The sequence below is a fragment of the Dromaius novaehollandiae genome, chromosome 2, assembly GCF_036370855.1.
Source record: "Dromaius novaehollandiae isolate bDroNov1 chromosome 2, bDroNov1.hap1, whole genome shotgun sequence".
NCBI lineage: Eukaryota > Metazoa > Chordata > Aves > Casuariiformes > Dromaiidae > Dromaius > Dromaius novaehollandiae.
In genome coordinates, this window is record NC_088099.1 from 49,128,546 (window position 1) to 49,151,249 (window position 22,704).

Sequence of the window (22,704 nt, forward strand, 5' to 3'; positions counted from 1 at the left end):
GATTAATTATGTCAACGGAGAGCAAGAGGGAAAGAGATCTAATGAATAATGAGTTGTATTAGGCGTCTGGAGACCTGGATTCTGTGCTGTCCATTACCCCTTTTATTTTCTGTTTGATCTTAGGAAAGTCTCTTCATTTTTATGTGCCTCAGTTGCCCCTGTCCCTGCCCCCGTAACGCAGGAAGTATAGCTCCGCATCTGAGCACTGTGCCTTGTTTGTAGTGCACGCTCTCCAAACCCTGAGCTGAAAACAGCAGTGACTTTGCAAGTGTTTCCTGGGATGTCCATACCAAGCAAACAAAAGGGCATTGTTATTCCCATTTTTCGGGTGGTGTACAGAGTGCTGAAAATGATCAAAAATGTTTGTAAGTTCAGACAGAAATTTTGAGATGTTTAAGACTTGCTCAGTTCTTTTTTAAGGGTACATTGTGTTTTTATAAACCCCCACCCCACCCAATTGCAAGGGGATGTGCACACAGCATGTCTATAAATCTGATTCCAGACCTCACATGCTGAGTCTCTAGAAAACAAGGTATGTGCAACCAGAAAGCACCCGCAAACACACTGGTTTGACCCCTAATGTTGCATGAGGTTTCTATGATAGACACCTGGTTAGATTCTCCTGTGGACAGCCGAGCTACCCTGCTCGCAAGGTGCTGTTTCTCTCTCTGCAAGCCAGCATTCACTTCCAATTCTTACCACAGATGAGGCAAGTACCTTCCCGTCAGGGCCAGCTCAAGGCTTCTCAGCAGGCTAGGTGGAGCTGAGTATTTTCTAACCAAGACCGAGGAGGAAATGACAATAGCAGCAGGCTATCTTAGCCCCACTGTACCTTCCGCTCCTTACCAGCACTGAGAAAATGTGCTAAGCCAAGGCTGCTCTGTGAAATGGAGAGGAAAGGATGGGAAGGACAGGCTGTCTTCAGCTGCTCACTGTTCAGCCAGTGACCTGCACGTCCTCCCTCTACTTGCTCCCCCAAGACACCCTCTGCTCTGTCTGACACAAAAACCTCGACATAAGTCAACCTTGGCACCTTCACCTGCCAGCTTCACTCACTGCCCAGCTCAGTCCCTCATATGTACTGAATAAGGCAGAGTCTTGGGAGAGAAAGAAACGGAGTATTTCATCCAACTTTGTTCTGAGCTCAGCCAGCACCTTTTTAAATAGAGCAAGCCGAAGATTCGATGTGGAAAGCCATCTCAAAGTGTTACTTACCGAAATGTCCAAAAGAAACCCCTTGGATAGTTCAGAACTGTATTTTCACCAAAAAAAAGTCAGTCAAGAAATGTAGCCTGACTGAGACTTTCCCTGGGGAAGGTTTTGGTTTAATCTGAGCTTTACTCTGAGCACTGTCATAACATGCAAATATGCAAGAGTAGGTTTGTCCTCCCTCTATTGTATATCAGATCTGGCCAGTGTCACTATGTCACTGGAACCTAGTTTGTATGGTTGTTTTGTAGGTAATGATCCAGATCTGGTCATATCTTTCAAAGCAAGGCTGTAGAGAGGCATTAATTTTGCAAACAGCTGTGCCATCTCCAGCTGTTGCTCACCACCCCTCTCCTCGCCACGGTTTTACTTCTGGAAGAGCAGTCCCTAATCCATTTCAGGATAAGACAGCCAGTTTAGATTAAGCTGCCACTGCAGATAATGTGAGCTAGCTGACTTTTCCTGAAGCTAAAGATCACTTTATCCTCCTTTATCACTCTTGCCATCCTTACACCATTACAGCTGAATGGAAATAATACCTGGGCTGTGGCTGTCAACAGACAGGTCTGCTATCATCCTCAACCTTCAATGCTGTCACCAGAAAATAATATTTGCCTATCACTTAAAAGTCTCTACCTTCTTTATTTTTGCTTTTTAACATAAAAACGTGGCTGAGAACTGAGTTCAAAAAGCCACTTGATGACTCACTTCAGTTGTTACCACTTTTCCTAATGCTTAGTCAGAACTGTATTCCTCTGCCTCTGCCTGTTCTTTTGACCCCTGAAGAAGTGTTTCCTAGGAGTTTGGACCACTATTATGTCAACAACATTTTTCAGACAAAATTTGCCTGAAAAAATAAGTCAGGTCTCAGAGAAGTCCAACGTGCAGAGACACAGACAAGCACATATGGTCAGAGACAGCTTTGGAGGTGCCAAATGATACTATAGGAGCAGCAAGAGGGATAGATATGGGTGAAAGCTCAGTGATCTAACATACAGGTAAAGGCTACCTGTAACTTATTACACATCCTAATCCAAATTGATACGTGGTGTATCAGAAGGTTGCTAGGGCTCTGTTTTGAGGAAAAACAACTTTGGGGGTGAGGCCCTAAAAAAAGGTCCAAGGCTAAAGCAGGGGAGACGCTGTCCCTCTACCACCCTGGCCCTGATATGTTACCATCAGCATGAGGAGCTTGTTATCCTGGGAAAGAGTCAAAATAAACCTCTTTTCAGCAAAACAGCCACTCCACCACAGTACTGGTGGTGCCCTGGGTAAAGGGCTAGGTGCAGTCCTCTTCAGGAGTTACAAAGCATCACAAAACCATTCCCCTTAGCGGGACCCTGGCAAACCTCATGGAAGATGTGGTGGCAAACAAAATAGTCTGACTGGAGGCTTGTGATAGGATGCCCAAGGAAAAACCCAGCCCTGACTCACCGATCTGCATCTCACAGCAGTTTTACGAAGGCTCTTTCAATCAGTACAATACTGAAGTGGATGGAGAAAGCCCCATGCAACATTTAAGCTGGGAGCCATTTCCAGGAGAGAAAGTGTGCAGCCTGTAAGAGACAGCATCTAGCAGTAAAGCAGGCACTTCAGTCACCAATACGCTGCTTTGTAGGATGCTGTGGGTCACAGTGTGTCTGTGCCTTTCTGCAGTCAGGAGTATGAATAACCAGAATTATGAGGTGGTTTCTTGTTCACACTTGCAGCCGTTTAAGACCTAACATCAGGGAGGGAGGGACATCAAAATACAGATTTGGGGTTTTTTTTCTGACCTGTCCCTTACAGCAGTTACTTTCACTGGGACAGAGTACAGGCCTGTGGTTTTCCTCAGTGATAAGCCATATCATTTAGCCTTCATGCAAGACTTTGGGAAGGTGTAGCAGGCAGGGTGTACCTGAAGGTGGCTTTATCCTAAATTTAATGGCCCTGTCACACTGTGAACGATGAGCTATTCATTTTCTGAAGGACCTCATGTTAACACACTAATGCTCAGACTGTGATTCAGATTGGCAAGGAGCTCATAGAGCGTTCTAGGAAAAGTTATCCTCTAGATTAGAAAATACGTCGAAACACAGGACAAAAAGCCTTCTGAATCCCAAAGAGAGAAAAAAAGGAATCACCAGAAAATGCTAGTAAAGTAGCTAGTATTATGAATGCACAGAACAGCATGTTTGCTTCAGCTGGCTGAAAGCCACAGTGTAGCTACCTGGTCAGGTCAGCCCATGCTTCCCCACCCTTGGCTGCTTGCTTCCCACTTCCATGCCACAGTCGCCCTCATTTCTTTTTCAGAGAAGCTGACACTATAATCCAGATCACCAAAATAACCCATTATTTTTCTTTCTGTAGTGTTACTTTTATGAGAGGTCATCACCTTCTCTTCTACCCACAGAAAGAAGTAATTGAAGCACTTGGGAACTCCCAGATAAAAGGACTGAGCAGTATCGAGAGCAAAGTTTGATCCGTGGCTGCAAATGGCTGTAAGGGCCAGCTCATTTTGCAATTCATCACAGGTTCTTCTGTATCCTCCACCCACTACAATAAGCCACACTGTGGTTACAAGATACAAAGCTTGTGAAAATCCCTGTGTTACTGGAGGGAGAGGAGGGAGGTAGGAGGAAGAGCCCCATTAACAGATGAAGTGCTGCTTGCTCCGTTCACACCATCCCACAGAACCCCAGAGTAGAAAACTGACATTTTGCTTCACAGCACAGAAATTTTTCCAAAAGCTTCTCTCCCAGCAGCCCGTGAAAGGTTGATTGTGGCCCAAGGAAACAGGCTTTGCTTCTTAGGGTCCCCAGGAATTTGCAGGGCAAGCAGAATGGCTTCCCACGTATATCTATATGTGTATCTACTTATGTCCCTAAACAGTCTTTGGTGTGCAAAAATTAGCTTGCAAATTGTAGAGGCAAGCCAAAAAGCCAGGTGAGACGGGACTGAGAAGTGAGATCTCCTTAGGTTGTACCTGTAGGCTTGCTGCCATTCTTTTTTAACATATTTAAGTCAGGCTAAAATGGTATAGTAGGATTGCCTCCATCTAGGAGTAGAATCAAATTTGGCATCCTGTATCATCCTGCCAAACTCACTGTCGTGTCATGGGAGCAACCTGGCCCTGTAGACCACAGATGGTTGTGAAGAAGTTTCCAGTGGAAAGTCAGTGAGAAAATGAGCAACATTTTCACAGTACTAGAAATAAGTGTTACCATTTTGACTTCAACCTTTTAGCAAGCAATACTTTCACAAAAGGCAAAGCTATTTTGAGCTCTGAAATAGAAAAAGAAATCTACCAAAGAAAACCTGCTGCTTCTCAGCCAGACTGTTTTTTTTTCCCTCATAAGGAATTATGTGACTACAGAACTATACAGAAAGACTTAAGCCTGAATATGACTTGCAGCAGTGTTGGGCTAAATGCAACACAGTTGATTAAGGCTGGAAAAAGCTCAGCAGATTGCCTCTGCTTGGTTTACAAGAATAAATCATGCCTTCTGGTAGCTTTTCATCATTTGCATTGGCTGTGCTTATAGCTGAATCAAATATGGAGACAAATGCTTTTGAAAGAATGTACTGTGGGTATTGCTAGGCAAGTGATTAATCGGTGTGGGGGTTGCAGGCTTTTTCTTTTTTCAGCTTGTACTGTTCCGCTAAAACTGTTTACTGGCTTTTAAAAAGGAAGCTTAAGGTAGTGATAGGTTTTACAGGTCACACAACATTAGTATGGGGTGTGGACCATGCAGAGTGATCTGTGCTGTGCAGCTAGCTACCTCAGAGGCCTCTTGTCATGTCCTATTCCAGCCGATCCTAGTCCAGGAGGCCTCTGTGCATGCTGACATTGGACAGAGCCAACCCCCGGCATGCAGAGGGTGTTTCTGCCACCTGCATGTGAAATTGAGGGTGGTCAGCAATGGCACAGTTCAGGCTAAATCTCCTAGCAATAGCTGACCGATACAGACACAAGCTGTTGAAGATGCTGTGGCCTGGGGCATGTAGATCTGGTCTGAGTGGACTGTATACCTGCAGCACAGAGACAGACAGGCACTGTTCAGTACTAAAACCTCCTGCTCCAACCGCTTTTTTGCCAGACCTCTCTGCCAGCTGGCTTTCTAGTGTTTGTCTGTAGCAGAAGAGCCGGTGCAAGCCTTCCCCATTTCCCCCCCATCTCCAGGCTAAAGAAGGAATATACCTAGCCTACTACTACTTGGTAAAACACAACTCCCAGGAGACTCTTAAGAAGACTACATGCTCCAGCTAAGTATTTTTACAGTATCAACAGAATATTGTAGCTGTAAATAATATTCCCACAGTTCGCAGAAATATTCAGCCTTGCTCTGAATGTTTCTAAGCTTCTCATCTCAATAGCATTTTATAGCAAAGAGATCAGTGGGCAATTTTATATAAGAAAAGCTCCTTCATTTATCAGCTTTAGATTTGCTGCCTCTGATTACATATAGTATCCCCATAGTTCAATATTGTGAGTGCTTGACTCATTTTTGTCTACCTTTTGTTATTTAATGTGCCCCTAACATGTTTCATTTATTACTCACTTATTTCCTTACCAAGTGCTCTTTTTAAATCTCTCTTCATATGGAAGCAGTACCACCGTTGCAATAATTTTTATTGCCCATGTCTGGATTTCTAGTGTAACTTATTTGAGATGGGCTGACCAAATCTGGATTAGATAGACTAAGCGAGGATACACCAATGATCTATACAGCAGAACTAAGGTATTCTGCCTGATGTTCTCTATTTCTTTTTAAATAGTATACATGGTATTTTTTAGCAACTGCTCTACTTTGAGAAGATGTTTTGTTGAATCCATAAGATCTACAGGTTTTTCTGGAATAGTTAAAGCTGCTGTAGAATTATGTATTTTACATTCTTTCTTCTGTTCCCGGTTATCCAGCAATCCTCTCTGAATTCTATCTCACATTATGTTGCCCAACCACCAAGTTTTGCTCATTTTTTTCTAAAATTACTCACATTCCTTTATAACAATGAGTAACAGAAGTAACTTCATGTTATGTAGAAAGCTCACCCCTTTACTTTACACTCATTCTTCCTGGGTACTAATGAAAGTATTGATGTGTCAGAAATCTTCACTCTCTTCTATATTGCAATTGAGAACTTGAAACTTACACAAAAGTAGTTCAAGGCTAACATTAGAAGAATTATCTTAAAAGCAAACAGAACACCATAGGCACCTAAGTGAGGAACAGACTCACAGTGATGGACTGATATCATATATTATTGATTATACGCGTCAGGCTTTGTCAACTTCCAGGAACAACACCAGTGAAAATGCACATAGCCTGGTGTAAACCATCCACATCCTCACTATAAGCAACACAGGCTGCTCTTCAGCACCAGGTCTATCCATACGCCCTAAAGGCATAGCTGCAGGGTCCTCTGCCCTAAACTCAATCCATAGGTGGTAGAGACATGCTGTGACACTGCTACACAGTCCTAAAACAGCATGGCCATGTCCTGACTGGGGCATTACCCACCTCTAAGGTTCAGGCTGCCTGCCTGCCAGCTGGCTCTCTCTTTTCCTTCCATGTCAGGCTGTGGGACACACAGGACGCATCACCTTGCCTTCTGCTCTCCCTCCGTTAGCTCCTCACCATCTGACCAAGAGCCTGGACACATCTTCCCAGACAGAGCTTGCAGACTTGGTGCAGAATAGAGAAATAGATCGTGAGAGTAAGAGAACAATTTAACTATGATGTGGATTTTCATAGCCATCTGCAAGCCAACTTAAAAGCTGGGGGAAAAAAAGTGGAAAATAAAAATGAAGAAAATGTATAGAAGCTGTGAAAGGGAGTTTTAAACTGTGTTTATGTAAGAGGTCATCAGTACAAAAGCTTCTTTAATCAGCATGCTTATTCCTTCTGTCATTCTGAGACACTGGGCTCAGGCAGTTGCTTTTGCTGCACCCTCTGGGGGCAGCTATATTCCTTTGCTGACAGCAAGGCACCTACTGCTGAAATAAGCTTGCCATTTCAGCCCAGAACTACAGAGTTGTCTATAGGAATTCCTTTGCAGCACAGAAAGGAAGCCAAACTTCCTGATTATATCAAAATTGTAATATACAAAGGTAGAAATTTCCATAGCAGCACTTTACTACTGATGAGCCATAAAATGCTTTGCATATACAAAGTGCTTTCGATATAAGAATCTAAAAGCATTTTTGTGAAATCAGTAAGCTTCCAAACACCTCTGTTGAGTATCTGAACAGAATCATGCCTATTTTCCAGAGAAAAAAATGAGGTAGAGTAATTTGTTCAAGCTGACGCAGCAGAAAATTAACGGATATAAGTATATGAGTAAAGATCCCTCACTTTTAATTTTGAATCGGTGTGTCAACAGCACATGGGAACAGAAACTCTCTGGCACTTTATGTAGTCTTGGGCAGGTATTTATTCTGTAAGTATCTTAATTGCTTGATCATAAAACTAAAACAGATTAAAAGTACAATCACATCAACAGATCAGTGAATTCGTGATTATAATATATTTTGAAGATAAAACTATTGCAATAATTGCAAAGGGCACTCAGATGAATCTAGTAAATTTTACATGCAACTAGCAAGTGTTGGTAATAGGCATACTATAAACAAATAGGCTAGATTGTATAATATCTAATTTCTACCATGTTTACAAAAAACCTGTAAAACTTGTATTTTTTACTGCTTCGGTGTAAATACAATGAAAAAGGTATTGTCTAACAGATTATTACCTGTAAATAAAGCCCATTAAAGTTGATTTTTAAAGGCCTAATATAAATAAGAATCTGATCCTACTTCTTTTACGTTTTTTAAAATGTTTCAAATGTCCACATGCACGTGCTGTTGCTGGGAAAATACTGCATTTGCTTTATGATTGTATTTTGCATCTGGTTTTAAAGATAAATATCACTGTGATTTCTGTTTGCTGCTTTGGTTTTGTGTGTTTCCTTTATGGAACACGATCTTAACTAACCTTAGGAGTGTCCAGGTTTCGGTTTTATTAAGCACTAACCAAAATGCATACATCTGTCCAACACTAAAGCACTATAAACACTATAACACTATAAAGCACTATGCACAAAGATCCTTAACAGTTTCAGGTTCGTTCAAATATGTGCTATTAATCCATGGCTGTGTGAGCCAAGAATTCATTGTGGCATCTATCAGAAGATACTCCAACAGGATCTCATTCTTCACTCTGTTACACCAGAGTGAAATCAGAATATTATGCTAGAGAATCAGAGGTATTAGGCTTCAACAGGATTACTTCAGTAATGTGAACCACATCAGACTGAACGTTTGTAATCCGTCATACAGTAGCACTGACTGCAATAATCTCAGTGCAGAAGAGGGCTCTTAAACAAAACTGGTTTACCAATTATCAAGGTCACAAATGCTCACCTGCTTACCTTTTCTATTACAATTTTAAGAGGCCCCCATTCATTTTACTCACTTCCATCCAACTGCCAGCATTTCTGTCCCCAGTATGCTCTGCATGCCTGCACAGTTGATGTGGCATTCAGCACAGTGGAGGTTACTGATACTAGTTAGAGATGAAATAGAGACAATGGAGGATAGAGGTAGTGGCAAAACGGTACATGGCCAAATGGACCAGCTACAGACAGGAGAGAAATTTGGTGACAGGTCAACCTTCCTGCTAACCACAGCCAGTTCCCAATGCCTATGAAGGCTCTGCCCTTCTTAGCTGTGTGCTTTAACTGAGATTAAAATCTTCCTCCAGCAAGACTGAAATGATAACCATTTTTGCAAACCTCATCACTGATCGTGCTTGTTGGGCAAGATAAACAGCTCTGCCCCAAATTCATGCATGCCGGGCACCAGGCTGCCATTTTCTTCCTTCCAGCAGTAAGGTGCCTAGACCATGGGCCACTGAAGCTACCTGGACACAGCTCTGCGGGCAGGGGGCCCCCAGGGCACTTGGGGTCTGGGAAGTCTCTCTACCGGGCCAGCTGCCCTGCCCGCCTGGGATTTGAGGTAAACGGAGTAACCTTTATGTACTGCTCACCAAGACAGCAGAACCTGGAGGCGACTGACAGCTTAAAGAAAAACAAAAAATACAAAAAACATCTGACGTTGCAAAAAGAAAAAAAGAGAAAAAACACTCGCACAACCTCCCACCTCTGTTTGCTCCAGCCTCTGCCTGCCCCCATTTCCAGCTGAGGCGAACGAAGAGCAGCGCAAAACCCAGCGGCTGCAGACCAGGGCCCCAGCAGCCCTGCTCGCCACACCGGGCGGGAAGGCGCTCGGGCTGCAGGCGCCCTCCTCGGGCAGGAGCACGTTAAATTCCCCACAGGAGACCCCCAAAACCAGCCAGGGCTGCGGCGAAGTGCACACGCGCAGGCGTTGAAGCCGTTGGAGGCGATGAGTCCGTGCCGAGCGCGAGCTCGCGGGGGGGTCTGGAGCGGGGGGCAACGGCGGTTGGCCTGAGAAACGGCCGCGGCCACCAGCCGAGGCGGAGGGGCGCCGGGGACGCGGCTGCGCGACGCCGAGGGGCAGAGACCAGCGCGAGGCACGTGAGCGCGCCCCCGCCAATAGGAGCGCAGCGAGGAGGCTCGCGAGGCTTCGTTCTCTATGGCAACCGTCACCCCGTAATCAGCCGTTAGCCCCTGTCGCCCCAACCGTCTCCTCAGCACCGGCGCCATGGTGAGTAACGGAGCTGCCTCTGGGCCGGCAGTTCCGCTGGGCGGAGGGTGGCGTCTCTCCCTTTGCTGGCCTTGCTCCACACGGCGGGCCTCTTCAGCTAGCGACACGGAGTACCGGCTCTGGCGGCCGCCGTCCCGGGAAAATGGGCTCCTCACGCCGGCGGTGGACAGAGCCCCGCTGAGCAGCGCCTTAGTCCTGAGGAGGCCCTCACTGTCTGTCGCCTCTGGGGCTGGGAGGGCAGCCCGGCTAAGGCCTGTGAGGGAGGTGTGGCCCTTCGTCGTGCGCGGGCCGCTCGGGGGAGTTGCTGCTGCTCGCGGTTCTGGGTATCTGTCTCACCTCTGTTGGACTCTGCGGAGACTGGTGGTGTTTGAGGTTTTTGCAGGATCCGATGGCGCAGTTGCTTAACTGGAGATCAGCATAACTGACCTAGAGATCACGAATGGCTTTGGCTTGACTTTATTTGTTTATTGGTTTAATTTGCCTTTGTAGCAGCTTTCTGGATTCTGAGGTTTCAGCACGGGCGTTAGCTTCTTTCTTTCTTTCTAACTGGAACGAATAAAAACTTTTCATCTAAAGAAATCCGAGCAACAACAGAGTATAAATTGGGCTTCTCAGGCGATCTCATTTGCAAGTACTGGGACTTTGTGGGAGATGCCAGAATTGCAGCCATATCATGAGAGTTTGTTTTATTAATGGCTATTGCTCTTTGCTAGACTGCTTTAAATTCCAAGTGGTCTGGATTTGTGCTCACGTTTTCAGTATTATTCATCCAGGTGTTACAGTATTGCATTTATACATGAGCTACTCTGAGCAGTTGTATTAATAAGGATTAAGCAATCACATTACTTGTTTTGACTGAGTTGCTGTCTTGCTGCCTCCAGCATCAGCAGTGCTAGCTCAGTACGCTGGAGTCAACAAAATAGACTTCACCTTTGGTTGCACCAGCTTGCCAGGGACTGTGATTATAAACTCCCATTCATGCCTTGTGAAGATTGTGTTTCTTTGTGACTGGTGCTGCCTGCACTAGCAAGATTTAATCTAACATAATTTGCCATGCAGTACTCCTCCATGTGAAATGCAGACATACATGGAAGTGCTAATTAGCTAGATCTAAAAACAGTTCTTTCTTAATTTGCCCTAAAAATCTTTGTTTCTGGGCAGTAGGCTGATAAGAAACAAATTTCGATTATCACTTAAGATTACATGGGAAGTCTCAAGATTTTACATATAAGCTAACAGAGAAACATAACTTACTTTCCTGTGTATTTCTTTTAGTACGTCTTTAAAAGATAAAAGATAAATACGGCTGAGTTATACACGTGTACATACAATACAAAGAAAACTTTATCCAAGAGCTTCCTCTCCCCTACAGTCGTTCTGATTCTTTGTAGCCTTTGCCTTTACCCCTGATTGTCTCTGCTCCTGATTTTGTATGACTTTTCTGAGGGTATTGATTATCTGCGGATTTATTTTGAAGTACTGGTACTTTTAAAGGGGTAGCGCGTATGTGAGTTATGCAGGGGTTACACATGTGAAAATATGGTAGTTTTCTAACATACTAGTAAACATGATAACCCTTTATAAAAGCAAGCATGGAAACGAATTGGAGGGCAATGCTTCACAATACTAATGTTTCTTTTCACTTATTTCAGTGTGTGAATCTTTATGCTTATCTCCTTGTCCATAGGCAGAGCTAGGCCTTAATGAGCACCACCAGAATGAAGTGATCAACTATATGCGCTTTGCTCGTTCCAAGCGTGGCCTACGTCTAAAAACAGTGGATTCTTGCTTTCAGGACCTTAAGGACAGCAGGTACCATGAGGAGGGCACTGTATTAAGCTAAAAATTGCAGGGAGCAAGAATTGAGAAAAATATGTTAGTGACAGTTGTAGGTTTAATGCTTGATGGGGTGACTTTCTTTGGACAGTTTATATGTTCTTACTGAGGAAGAAAGACCCAATAATTTTTCTGAATGTTACAAGTCAAGCCGTTTTAAAACTAAGTTGTTTGAATCCTTAGGAATTAGCATAGAAATAGCATGACGTTGATTTATGTATTACTTCTTATGCCTAAATTTGGTACAAGACTCTAAATGGAAGTTATATTTCTGTTTATAATGTTTCCAAGATAAAATGTAAATGGATTAACAAAATTACTTGTGGCATTGTCGTCTAATAACTACTGATAGCAGATGGTTTTAGAAGGACATCGTGTTATTTATAAGTGATACTTGATGTAGTGAGGTCTCGTATAACAATGCAAATTGTTATCTTTATCGTATATGACCCATGTTGACTTTTCTGTTTAGACTTGTTGAGGAGACCTTCACCGTTGATGAGGTGACAGACATGCTGGATGGATTGCAGACTGTTGTACATAGTGAAGTGGAGTCAGAACTCATAAATACAGCTTACACCAATGTTTTACTTCTGCGCCAGATCTTTTCGCAGGCTGAAAAATGGTACCTTAAGTTACAGACAGACATCTCCGAGTTGGAGAATCGGTAACATATATTGGACTATAGAGAACCTCTTTCAATAATAAGAAAACTTCAAAGTATTGATTACTTATATTCTTTTCCTAACCTTAGAAAGTTATTCTTTTCCTATTGTATCAATGATAGATTAGTGTCAAATCTTCTGTCTATAAATGAGAGATAAAAGTGAGATAAATGATACTTTCAAATTTGTCATGGAAAATGTTTTATTTGTGAGTAATATTCTTACTTGAATTAATCAGTTAAGAGCAGGTGATAGGATTTAAATATAAGCTACTTACATAATAAAAGGTTATTAATCAAATTGAAGACTCTAAATCTTACAATTTTAATACGTATACCATGCTACTGCATGACATTGTCCATTGCGTTTATTGTATTTGCATGGAGTTTCCTCCTGTACTTCTAACAGGAATCTTTTACACAATAAGGACCATAGCATGAGCCTGGTAGAATGTGTTTCATGACATAGCTCATTCAGTAAATGAATGCCTCCCTTTATTTTTCTCTTCAAGAGAATTGTTGGAACAAGTTGCTGAGTTCGAAAAGTCAGAATTTACATCCTCAAACAAGAAGGTAGAGTTTTATTTTAAAATGTCATAATTAAGTGCCATGTGGAGTCAGGAGTGATGTTTAAAATAACTACTTAGTACTGTCTCTTTGTGTTTTAAGAGAAAAAAATATTTATTCAATGTAACCTTTAAAGGTCTTCAAAAAGTAGCAGTTTACAATTCAGGACCAAGGCTCACACTGAGTTGCCTTGGCTGTTTCTAGACTGGGGATTCTGCACACTCCGAACATGCCTCCTAAGCCTGATCCCAAAGTCACGTAGACCAGGGATGCGTTGGAGCATCTGCTCCTGGTTCCCTTCCCTTGGAAACTGTGGTAAAACAAGCACAAGTGGATGTCTGGGCATTGTCCCAACATGAAGCTGAGAAGATCCCACAATACAGATAGAGCTCTAGCTTATCCTGTGTGATTAACATTGAATCTTATTTGTTTTGTAACATAAATATGTATATAATTAATACAGATAATAGTTGAGTACTTTATATATATATATGTGTATGTGTATATTTTGAACTATTTACATTTTTTTGACTTACAGTCACTTAATTTTTTTCCCCTAACTCTTCTATCTTCTGCTAGTTGCAGCATCAGAGCTCTTTTATTAGTTTGAATTTTCTATTTGCGTGCAGTACTTCTGTTTAATCTTTAGCTGAAAGTGAATTGTATAATGTGGCTATATATAATTTAAGGGCCAGGCTACTGAAAATGAACTCAGAATGAAAGATCATTCATTTGCTTTCCAAAAGAAAGCAGAATTGATTGGCGATAGTTATTTTACAGCCTAAAAGAATACTTTTCTTCCTCTGAGCATTTTGTATTGTTCTTTTTTTTAATCTTTTTTTTAATTTTAATTTTATCATCACTTTAGCCCAGTGCAGATCTCATTAAGCCAAAACTGGCTCCATTAAATGAAGGTGGGTCAGAGCTGCTAAACAAGGTAAGAATTTCTCTCTTGATGCAGCTGTAGTTGATGACTGTTTTGCCTATTCAGCTGAACTGGAAAGCTGTACAGTAATATTTGTATAATATATCTTTTGGTATTCAGCAGTCAGTGTAATATACAACAGAATGTGAAGTGAAATGCTAATAAATTAATAAATATTCTAAAGTACTATTTATTTATTGCTTGGTTATGGCCTCTAGCATCTATTGCAATATTGAACTTCCTTTTGCAAAGACATTTTGGCTTTTGTAATTTTTTACTTTTCCATTTAATGACTAAAGTTAGTAGAAACTAGTATTTAGCTATGTTTCGTGAGGCTGGACTTCTTACAAGGAAGTAAGTTAAAATATGTAGCTGGCTGAAATGATTAGGGTATCAAGGATTTTCTGTATTACTGGAAGTCAGTACTATTGAACTCCATCTTGTGGGGGTCTTTTTTAGCTTAACTTTCTCCTACAGAAACAAGAACTTAAGAAATAACTTGAATTATACTAATTTTGAAAATGCCTAATTTCCCCCTTGTTAAAATTGTTCATAATTGTAAAACATGTTCTAGTACTTAATATTAGCAATAGTTTTTATTACGGATTGAACTTATCTGGCTATTTGAAAGTGCCATACATCTTACAATACATTTTTAAAGCACGAGGAATCAAGAAGTTATTCAATGAGGAGTTGTGTTTTCTGTTTTTCAGGCTGCGTTACCAAGGTGGCCTGTCAAGAACAGCATCTCAGTCATAACTGTTGTTACCTTTTAAGATAATTAAAACATTCATACTTCTATTTTACTTATAGCTCAATGTAATTATTTCTTAAAAGTAAATTCAAAATGTTTCCACAACAGTTTTAGTTAAATATAAGCATCTGATATGTTTTTGTCTCAAAAATAATTCAAAGTTTAAATGGTAAATTTACCATGACTGATAAAACATGGTTATTTCCTGTGACACAGAACATTATAAGCAGTAGCCTGATATTTCTCTTTTAAGTAGGAGCTGTGAATAAATTATTACCTGCCTGTTAATTGAAAATAGAAGTGATAAACAACAATGAGATTTGTATTTCTAACATGCAATTGTGTTATCATGAACCATTATACTGCAAGATGATAAACTTACTGACCCTGATTCAGTAAAACAAGCGTTAAATTTAAGTGAGAGGTCTTACAGATTACAGTATAACTGTACAGTATAACTCATATGTATTTAAGGAAACTTAAATTCCTTGCTCACTGAGGCAGAAGATGCAATAATTTGCACATTAGGCTTATGAAGAAATCAGTAATCCTTATCAGCAAGGCCATCTGCACAAGCATTTACAAGCATTCTTGCTTTCTTGAACTATTAGGCTTATTTTCTTACTTGAAATATTTGGAAAACTGAAAATAGCGCAAGAGTATTCACAAGCAAACTATTTCTTGTTTATTTACCTAAAGGAAATTGCTAGACTTCAAGAAGAAAATGAAAAATTGAAGACCAGACTCAAGACAATAGAAACACAGGTAAACTCACTGCGAGTTTGGATACTTAACATTATTTACATATTAAAACCATTCAAATAAGAATATCATTGTTATTATTGTCATGTGTTCAATGAAAATATGCTTATGAGGTTTTTTTGCAGGCTACAACTGCACTAGGTGAAAAGGCCAAACTAGAGAAGTCACTGAAAGATTTACAGATGATCCAGGGAGATCAAAAGGTAAATGTAATTGTCAGGTTTTTTTCCTCCAGTATTTGTCACTACTATGCCATAAATTGGTCTGTATGGTATGTTTCTTTTCTGGCAGATATAAAGGTTCAGCTTAGTATTGTCATGTTCCTGCTGACATTGTCATGTTCCTGCTGGTCTGTCAGTCAGCAGATAACCTAGTATGTTAGTTTATTTTATGACATATTTTGTGTCACATAGACATGATAAGATACTATCAGGAAGTATTATTCCAGAGTTCATATTTTCAAGGGCAATATTTATTTTGTATTAACAAATGTAAGTTTATGTTTGTTTCCTCCTCTTAGCTAATAAAACAATGACATCTAATCTTTTTTTTTATAGCAACAATAAAACAATTATTTTCTTCCAGCATTTGTCGCACTTGCCGGATAAAGACATGCACAAGCCAGACTTGGTTCTTCTTGATTCAGATTTTAAAAACCTAAATGCATGCATATATGTCCTGATCATATATTCCTAAACATCAGTAGAAGTCTTGCCACAAACGTCAATAAGCATGGGTCAGATGACATATGTTTAATTTTAAATAATTTTACCCATATCAATGTACTATCAGAAATGGTTCACCAGGTATTTTTGCCACACAAAGTCCTTAATCTTTTCTGTAAAGGTTGCGTTCAAACACGATTAGCTGTTGCTGCAGAAAAAAAACATTAAAAGCTAGTGCTCCTGTAGACTGACAAAGGAAAACCTGTTCACATCACTTTAATATTTTTCTTTCTGCCTGTACCTTTATTATGTTAATAATAAGAATTTTCTCAAGTTTGTTCATATTTGATTTTTTTGTCTTAAATTTAAGACATTTTAGTTCAAACTTTTAGCAAAATTAGACCACTTTAATCCCATTGTTTTGAGAAACTCATGTTTTTAATTCCTGTAGTATTTACAGATTTGAAGTGAGCTTTAAGGTTCACTATTTCCACTTCAATTTTCATGTTTTAATCACGATTTCTTTTTATTTTGCTTTCTAACTCGGGGGTTTATGGTATGTACTTGGCTTTCTTTTTTAATTTTGTCTAGTAACTTTCAAAATCCATATTCAATACAGTATTATTTAGTAGGGAATTTATCAGTCATGGCAAATATTTTCTTTAATAATTTAAGGTTTAATAAAATAGATAAAGGTTTAATATTAAAGAGTTTTATTAAATCCTGGATTATAGTGTTTGTAGTTTGAAAAGACTGAAACCAAATCTCATCCTTCTTTTGTGGTTAAAAATGAATTGGCCTGAATGTCAGGGCTGCTGACTGTCTGCAGCTTTCATGCCCTAATTTCTTCTCTATAATCTCACCTTCCTCACCTGCTCTTATATTATTTATTTATGGGCATATATATGCGGTTAAAACTAGCTAGTAGATATAGTATTGAAATATACCACTTTATTTAATCACTGAATATATTAGTTGCATGGAGAAAATTCTACAATTCTTCTAGTTTCACTCCACATTTTTGTAAGATGGGTGTTGATAAAATCATATGAACCCGCTGCACATTAAGCAGTAGTTTCCAAACTCTTTGGACAAACAAATGGCTGCTAAACCACAACAGTTTTTTAAGGAACATCTCTTATCTCAGTAATTTCTAATTGTTTTTCTTTAATGCTTAAATATGGTTCCACAGAACAAATGTGGACCACAGTTTGGGAGGAACTGCTCTGATGTATCAGTTTAACTTGGAGATTTAGAATTTTAATGTAGTTAACTTTTTCAGTGTCACAGTTCAGAACAGACAGTGACTTTTTTTTCTAATCTGAAACAAATTATACTCTGTGGTGTTTTTCAGCAGTGCAGCTTTGAACTAGATATCAAAATTCAAAATAAGCTTTCCTTCTGTGTAGGTACTATATCAATTGTATTTCTACACTCATCACCTCCCATACAGAAAATGAAGCAAAGCTTCCTCAGTTTTAGGATTTTGTTCTTTTTAAGGTGCTGGTAGTTCAGCCTCATCCTGGGTCATTATACTTTTGAGAGGGGGTTTTGGGGGGTATATTTGGTTTGGTTTGTTTTTTTAATGGAAAACCATAGAACAGTTACATGAATATGTTATGCAGCCCAGGGCTGATGGCAAAGAGAGTTCACGTTGTTTCCTCTCACAGTTATGGAAGTTGCCTCGCAAGCAGCTGTTGAGATGGTTTTTTGTGTCTCATCAGAAAACAGTTCAACATCAGTGCCTGACTGATAATATGATCCTTAATGGTGTCATCCTTTCCTACAATGTATTGCACTAATGACTTTTAAAATGGCTGTGATAATGGCTTTAAAAATGTAACGTAGATATTCTGATCTTAAACTTTAATTTACTATTTCCGTATGTTAAATAACTTCTTGTGTTATGCTTCATTACATAGTTTCACCTAATTCCTATAAAGAAGTGAAAAACAAGGACTTGATATCTCAACTTGGCAGAAAAAATGCATTTTAAAGATGACTGGAGCATTTATTAATAATTTTTAAAGCTAGAAATGGGGTCTTTTTTCATTATTCTGTAACGTGTGGAATTTCCTAATTTAGTTAGTTAAAGCCCTTTTAGGTTGGGCTTTACAGGAATAGTGCAGACATAAGTCATAAAAATTAACACGTACTTATTTTATATGGAATTTTGCATTTGACGTTTTAAATATTTCTTCTTTTGAAGGCTAATGTAAACCAGGATATAACTGAGCTGGAAAATAAAGTGGCAGCTTTGAAATGTCAGTTTGAGAAGACCCTGAATGACTCTACTGCAAATCAAAAATCCTTGGAAGAGAACTTGGTGACAACAAAACATGATTTGCTTAAGGTTCAAGATCAACTATCCACGGCTGAAAAGGTCAGCTTTTTGTAACGTAAAGGTGGACTCCTTGCTCACTTTTTAACTGATTAAGAATTTAACAAGCATGCACCAGAGTGCAAGAACCACAAGTTTACTAGGGTCACATTGGTGCCAGCATATTTTCATGTCTGTGGAAAAACACAGTTATATGTCAAATAGCAAATATACAGCTCACTGCTTGAATATAACTATATGAATGCTTAAATATTGCTCCTTCATATGCATATAATTACAGGAATGCAAACTGTATTCCCAGTCTTCAGAAGATTTTTAGCTTGAGTTCCTTCGAAAATAAAGCTTGTCTTTCTGTCTTTCTCTCCTGGTAATAACATTTTAATCTATTGGCTGACTTCAGCTAAATTTGAATAGGCAATAGTTAGAGAAAACAGTGTTCTGAAACCTAAGGAGGAAAAAAAGTCATCTTTAAAAAGCATATTACCCTAGTTTTAATTTTAAATAATATTTTGGTGTTATTGCTATGTAGGAATTAGAGAAGAAATTTCAGCAAACAGCTGCCTACCGCAATATGAAAGAGATTCTTATGAAGAAGAATGAACAGATAAAGGATCTACGTAAAAGGCTTTCTAAGTAAGTGCTGCTGTTCTGACTATCCAAACAAGATGCATGATCTACTCTCGTTTTGTTTGTATAAATCTGAAGGTATCTAAAACAGATTCTAAAGTTTCCTTTGAAAAGATTTTCTACTAAGCTGTTCCCTGACTTTTGATAGGCCAGTCCTTTTAACGGATGCTAGATGAGTAAGACTGATGTGTGCAACAGCAGCTGTTGCCTAGCAAATGATGAGAATATGTAGTATCTTGAAAGGAAACTCAATATCCATAGTGTGGTAGTTAAGATTTCAAATGCTACACACACAGATACATAAAGGAGAAGTACCTGCTGCTTTGGCATTATCTTATTTCTTACACGTGTGTTTATAAGAGTGAGAAGTACCCAGTGTGTAAGCAGGGTTAGGCCTGTATTGAGTAATAAAGATACACCCTGGCCCTTACATTAGGTAGAAGACTATCATTCTATAAATGGCAAGTGATCTTTGGCAACATCGATTCCTTAGACTGATGCTATGGGAGGGCAGGGATGGAAATTCAAGCTGCTGTTTATACTTTTCTGCCAGTATTTTGAGATTTGTGGATGGGCTCCTGTTCATTCCCTCATTCTACTGTTTTGTAAACTGGCCAATTGCAAAAGGAGAAAATACTCTAAAAATTATATATATTTGTCTGTGCCCTAAGTCATATGGTGAATGTTGACATGAACATACCACAAATGGCGGTAATTCATTACCTGGGTTTTACATTTTCTTTAGAAGCAAACTGTCTTTTAGATATTTTCTACTCTGTTTTGATTTTTTTTTTTTTTATCCTCAGATATGAACCAGAGGACTAAAATACAAAGAACATCTGATCTATTAGAAGCTGCCATTGAAAGAAAATGTAGACTTGGTGTTATTTTTTTAATATTTTTGTTTTGATTGGTTTACTTTCTGCTTCTAGTGCTTAAAATAACTTTTTATTAATACTGATAAGGTACTGAAACTTCTACCTTACTTCCTTCTAAACTTAAGTCATGAATATTAGTTTCTGTAGTAATGTCTTTAATTTGTTAACTTTGCACATTCCCTGAGAAATAGCAAACAGCAGTTTATTGAAGAACTGAGACAATTCTTTACAAAGAATGTTTATTTTTATTAAGAAAAGAAAAAAAGATAAAATAAGCATTAGTTTTGTCTTATATGTCTCTGAGGTGAAAACTCCAGTTGTTACTTTCATTCACATAGCCATGGTGTGGCATTATCTCTGAAAATTACATCAGTGGAAGAAGAGAGTGGGAGGAAAAAAACCCACACTAATTCTGTAGTATTGTTATTCACTCAGGATGTCTGATCCCTCAGCAAAATTTGATCAATAATATTTTGCTAGAGGTTATTCTTGAGGGAATGAGGTAAATATACTGTACAGGGGAAGCATCTGGCCCTCTTAAAGCCATTAATTGCAGTTATGCTTTTGCCCTTGAATTTCTTTGAAACAAATCTAGACATTGGAATTCCGATTCTTCCCAGTATTCTTAATGTGAAGATGACAATCTGAAAAAGCGTAAGTTAGTTGCTAATGAAGCAGCTTTCTCAGGAGAGAAGTGATTTTAGATGTTTTCACCTCCTTTCTTATTGCAGCCTCTCCCAAAAAGAGGTTTTTCTCCTCATGTGTTGTACTTGAAATCCTCTGCCCTGGATTCATCTGGCAGCCTATTTATAGTGTTTTTTACTTGTTCATCTTTCCCTGTTGATATACATGTTGCATGTTACTCCAAATAAAACCATTATGTTTTCAAAAATTTCATCTTTAAGGAGCTGTTTCTTTATAGGAACATTCTATATAGCTGTTTTCTCATACCTGTAGGAAATAGTGGCAGATCAATAAAGGATATTGCTAGAAATACAAACATGTAAGTTATAAGCTCATGCCAAGGGCCACACCACATCAAGCAGCTGTAAGCAAGCACCCAGTGTTTGGGCTGGGAAAAGGCTTGTGTGTGTGCTGGGGGTTACAGAAACTGGCATGTACAACAGAAGCTCGTCTGTGGAGCTGCATGGGACCATTTTTGCTCACTGTCTCTCAAAAGGGCATAACCATTAAAACTGTCATATTTTCTGCAGTCTTTGGTTGTGCTTTTTCCCCCATTAATTAAACAGGATTGGGTTGGATAAAGCCCTATGTCTGTAGCAACTTATTATTGCTGTAGCATGATAGTAAGGCTTTGTGGGATTACATACTCCACATGCAGCATTAAGTTAAATTCATGAAAAGGATTGGGGTTTTTTTTGTTTGGTTGGTTTTTCGTCTCTTGTACAGTCACTAAAATATTAAGTTCTGAACACAGATTTACCAAAGAGGTTTCTGGCCTGCATTTGCTCAGAATCATTATGTTGATATTAACAGAACTACTTGTCTGGGTGAATGTTGCAAATGTTTTTCATGGTAATGAAATTCACTTTAAGAAGACCAGTTACTATTGTTAAAATGTCAGGTGAACAGTTTAAGAAAGGCAGGGAATCTCATGATTTCTGCTATTTTTCTCTTTTATGATAAATGCTTCGCTGCTGACTTAGCTAGAATATCAAATCTCTGATAGGCCTTCATCATCTGCTTAGACAGCATTTCAAGAAGGAAGTACGCTCTCAACTTCAGTATATGCGTAGGTCTCAGGGAAGTAAGTTGGTCATAGAAAGTGTGGTTACAGACCATATAATCTCATCAAGTGTGTAAGGCAAGTCCTATAGAGTTCTAAAGTGCAAAACTGAAACCGACTTTGATTATCTGTTTTGCAGGTTGCTAGTGCGGAGAATATGAGGTTAGTGTGATGCTCTTGTTGGTTTGTATTGCTGAATGGTTACGGTAAATGTGTTTTGATGGAGCTTTTGATAAAAATACATCATCTATTTGCCTCTCAAAAAAGACCTGTGGCATTATACAATAGCAGTTCTCCTTTTGTTGAGATAGGTACAATGCTTTGGAGATGACATTTGAATCTCTTGATCAGGTGTGATGTTTTTAAAACTGCACTTCTCTCTGAAGTGTAAATTCTAATACAGTATCTACTAGCCTTTGATCACTGGGAGTTCATTACACTGCTCAAATAAATACCATCCATTTCTTCCACTTGAGCTGTTAACTACATAGTTATGCCTGAAGGAAACTGAATTTCTCCATAACTGGCTGATCTGCAGGAATCAAATCTCTTTCAAGCTGTGTTTTTGCTTGCAAAGTGGAGCATATTTTCCTGCAGGAATGAAATCTAGCCAGCTCAGCTTCACTAGTATTGACTGTGACTGCCAAAAAACACCCCTTCAACTGTAACAATTACTAGAGTTCAGCAGTTGGTCATTAATAGATAAGCCAGTAGTACTGCTACCTTCTTAATGAGACAATATATTCCCTAATGTTCTTTAACTGTTCTGTCTGTTTTTCTCTTATGAATAATGGCCATTTTCTTTAAATGTCATAAAATGAATACTCAATCCATAACCCTTAGACTGCAAGTGATCCTTTCATTTGATAGACCTACATAAGGACAGCTGGAATCTGGACATTTCCCATATACTTTGCCTTCTGGGAATATGCAGTCGTGTATCATGCACTTACTTACACTTTGATCCAACCAAAAAGTTGTTGAGATTCCTTGGTTCATCTCTTTGCAGCTTCATCAAGGACTACAGTTGGTTTGTGCGTGACACCGAACACTGTCAAACACAG

General features: G+C 39.3%; 1 protein-coding gene across 1 annotated transcript; it reads left to right on the top strand.

The window, feature by feature from the left end:
* Positions 1-9,734: 9,734 nt before the first annotated feature.
* On the top strand, positions 9,735-20,788 carry LZTFL1 (leucine zipper transcription factor like 1). The gene is made up of 10 exons (XM_026094090.2): positions 9,735-9,874; positions 11,562-11,686; positions 12,183-12,377; positions 12,887-12,947; positions 13,810-13,878; positions 15,320-15,385; positions 15,508-15,585; positions 18,257-18,430; positions 18,918-19,021; positions 19,822-20,788. The coding sequence occupies exons 1-10, from the start codon at positions 9,872-9,874 to the stop codon at positions 19,838-19,840; spliced, it is 894 nt and encodes a 297-aa protein (XP_025949875.1). The 5' UTR covers positions 9,735-9,871; the 3' UTR covers positions 19,841-20,788.
* Positions 20,789-22,704: the final 1,916 nt, after the last annotated feature.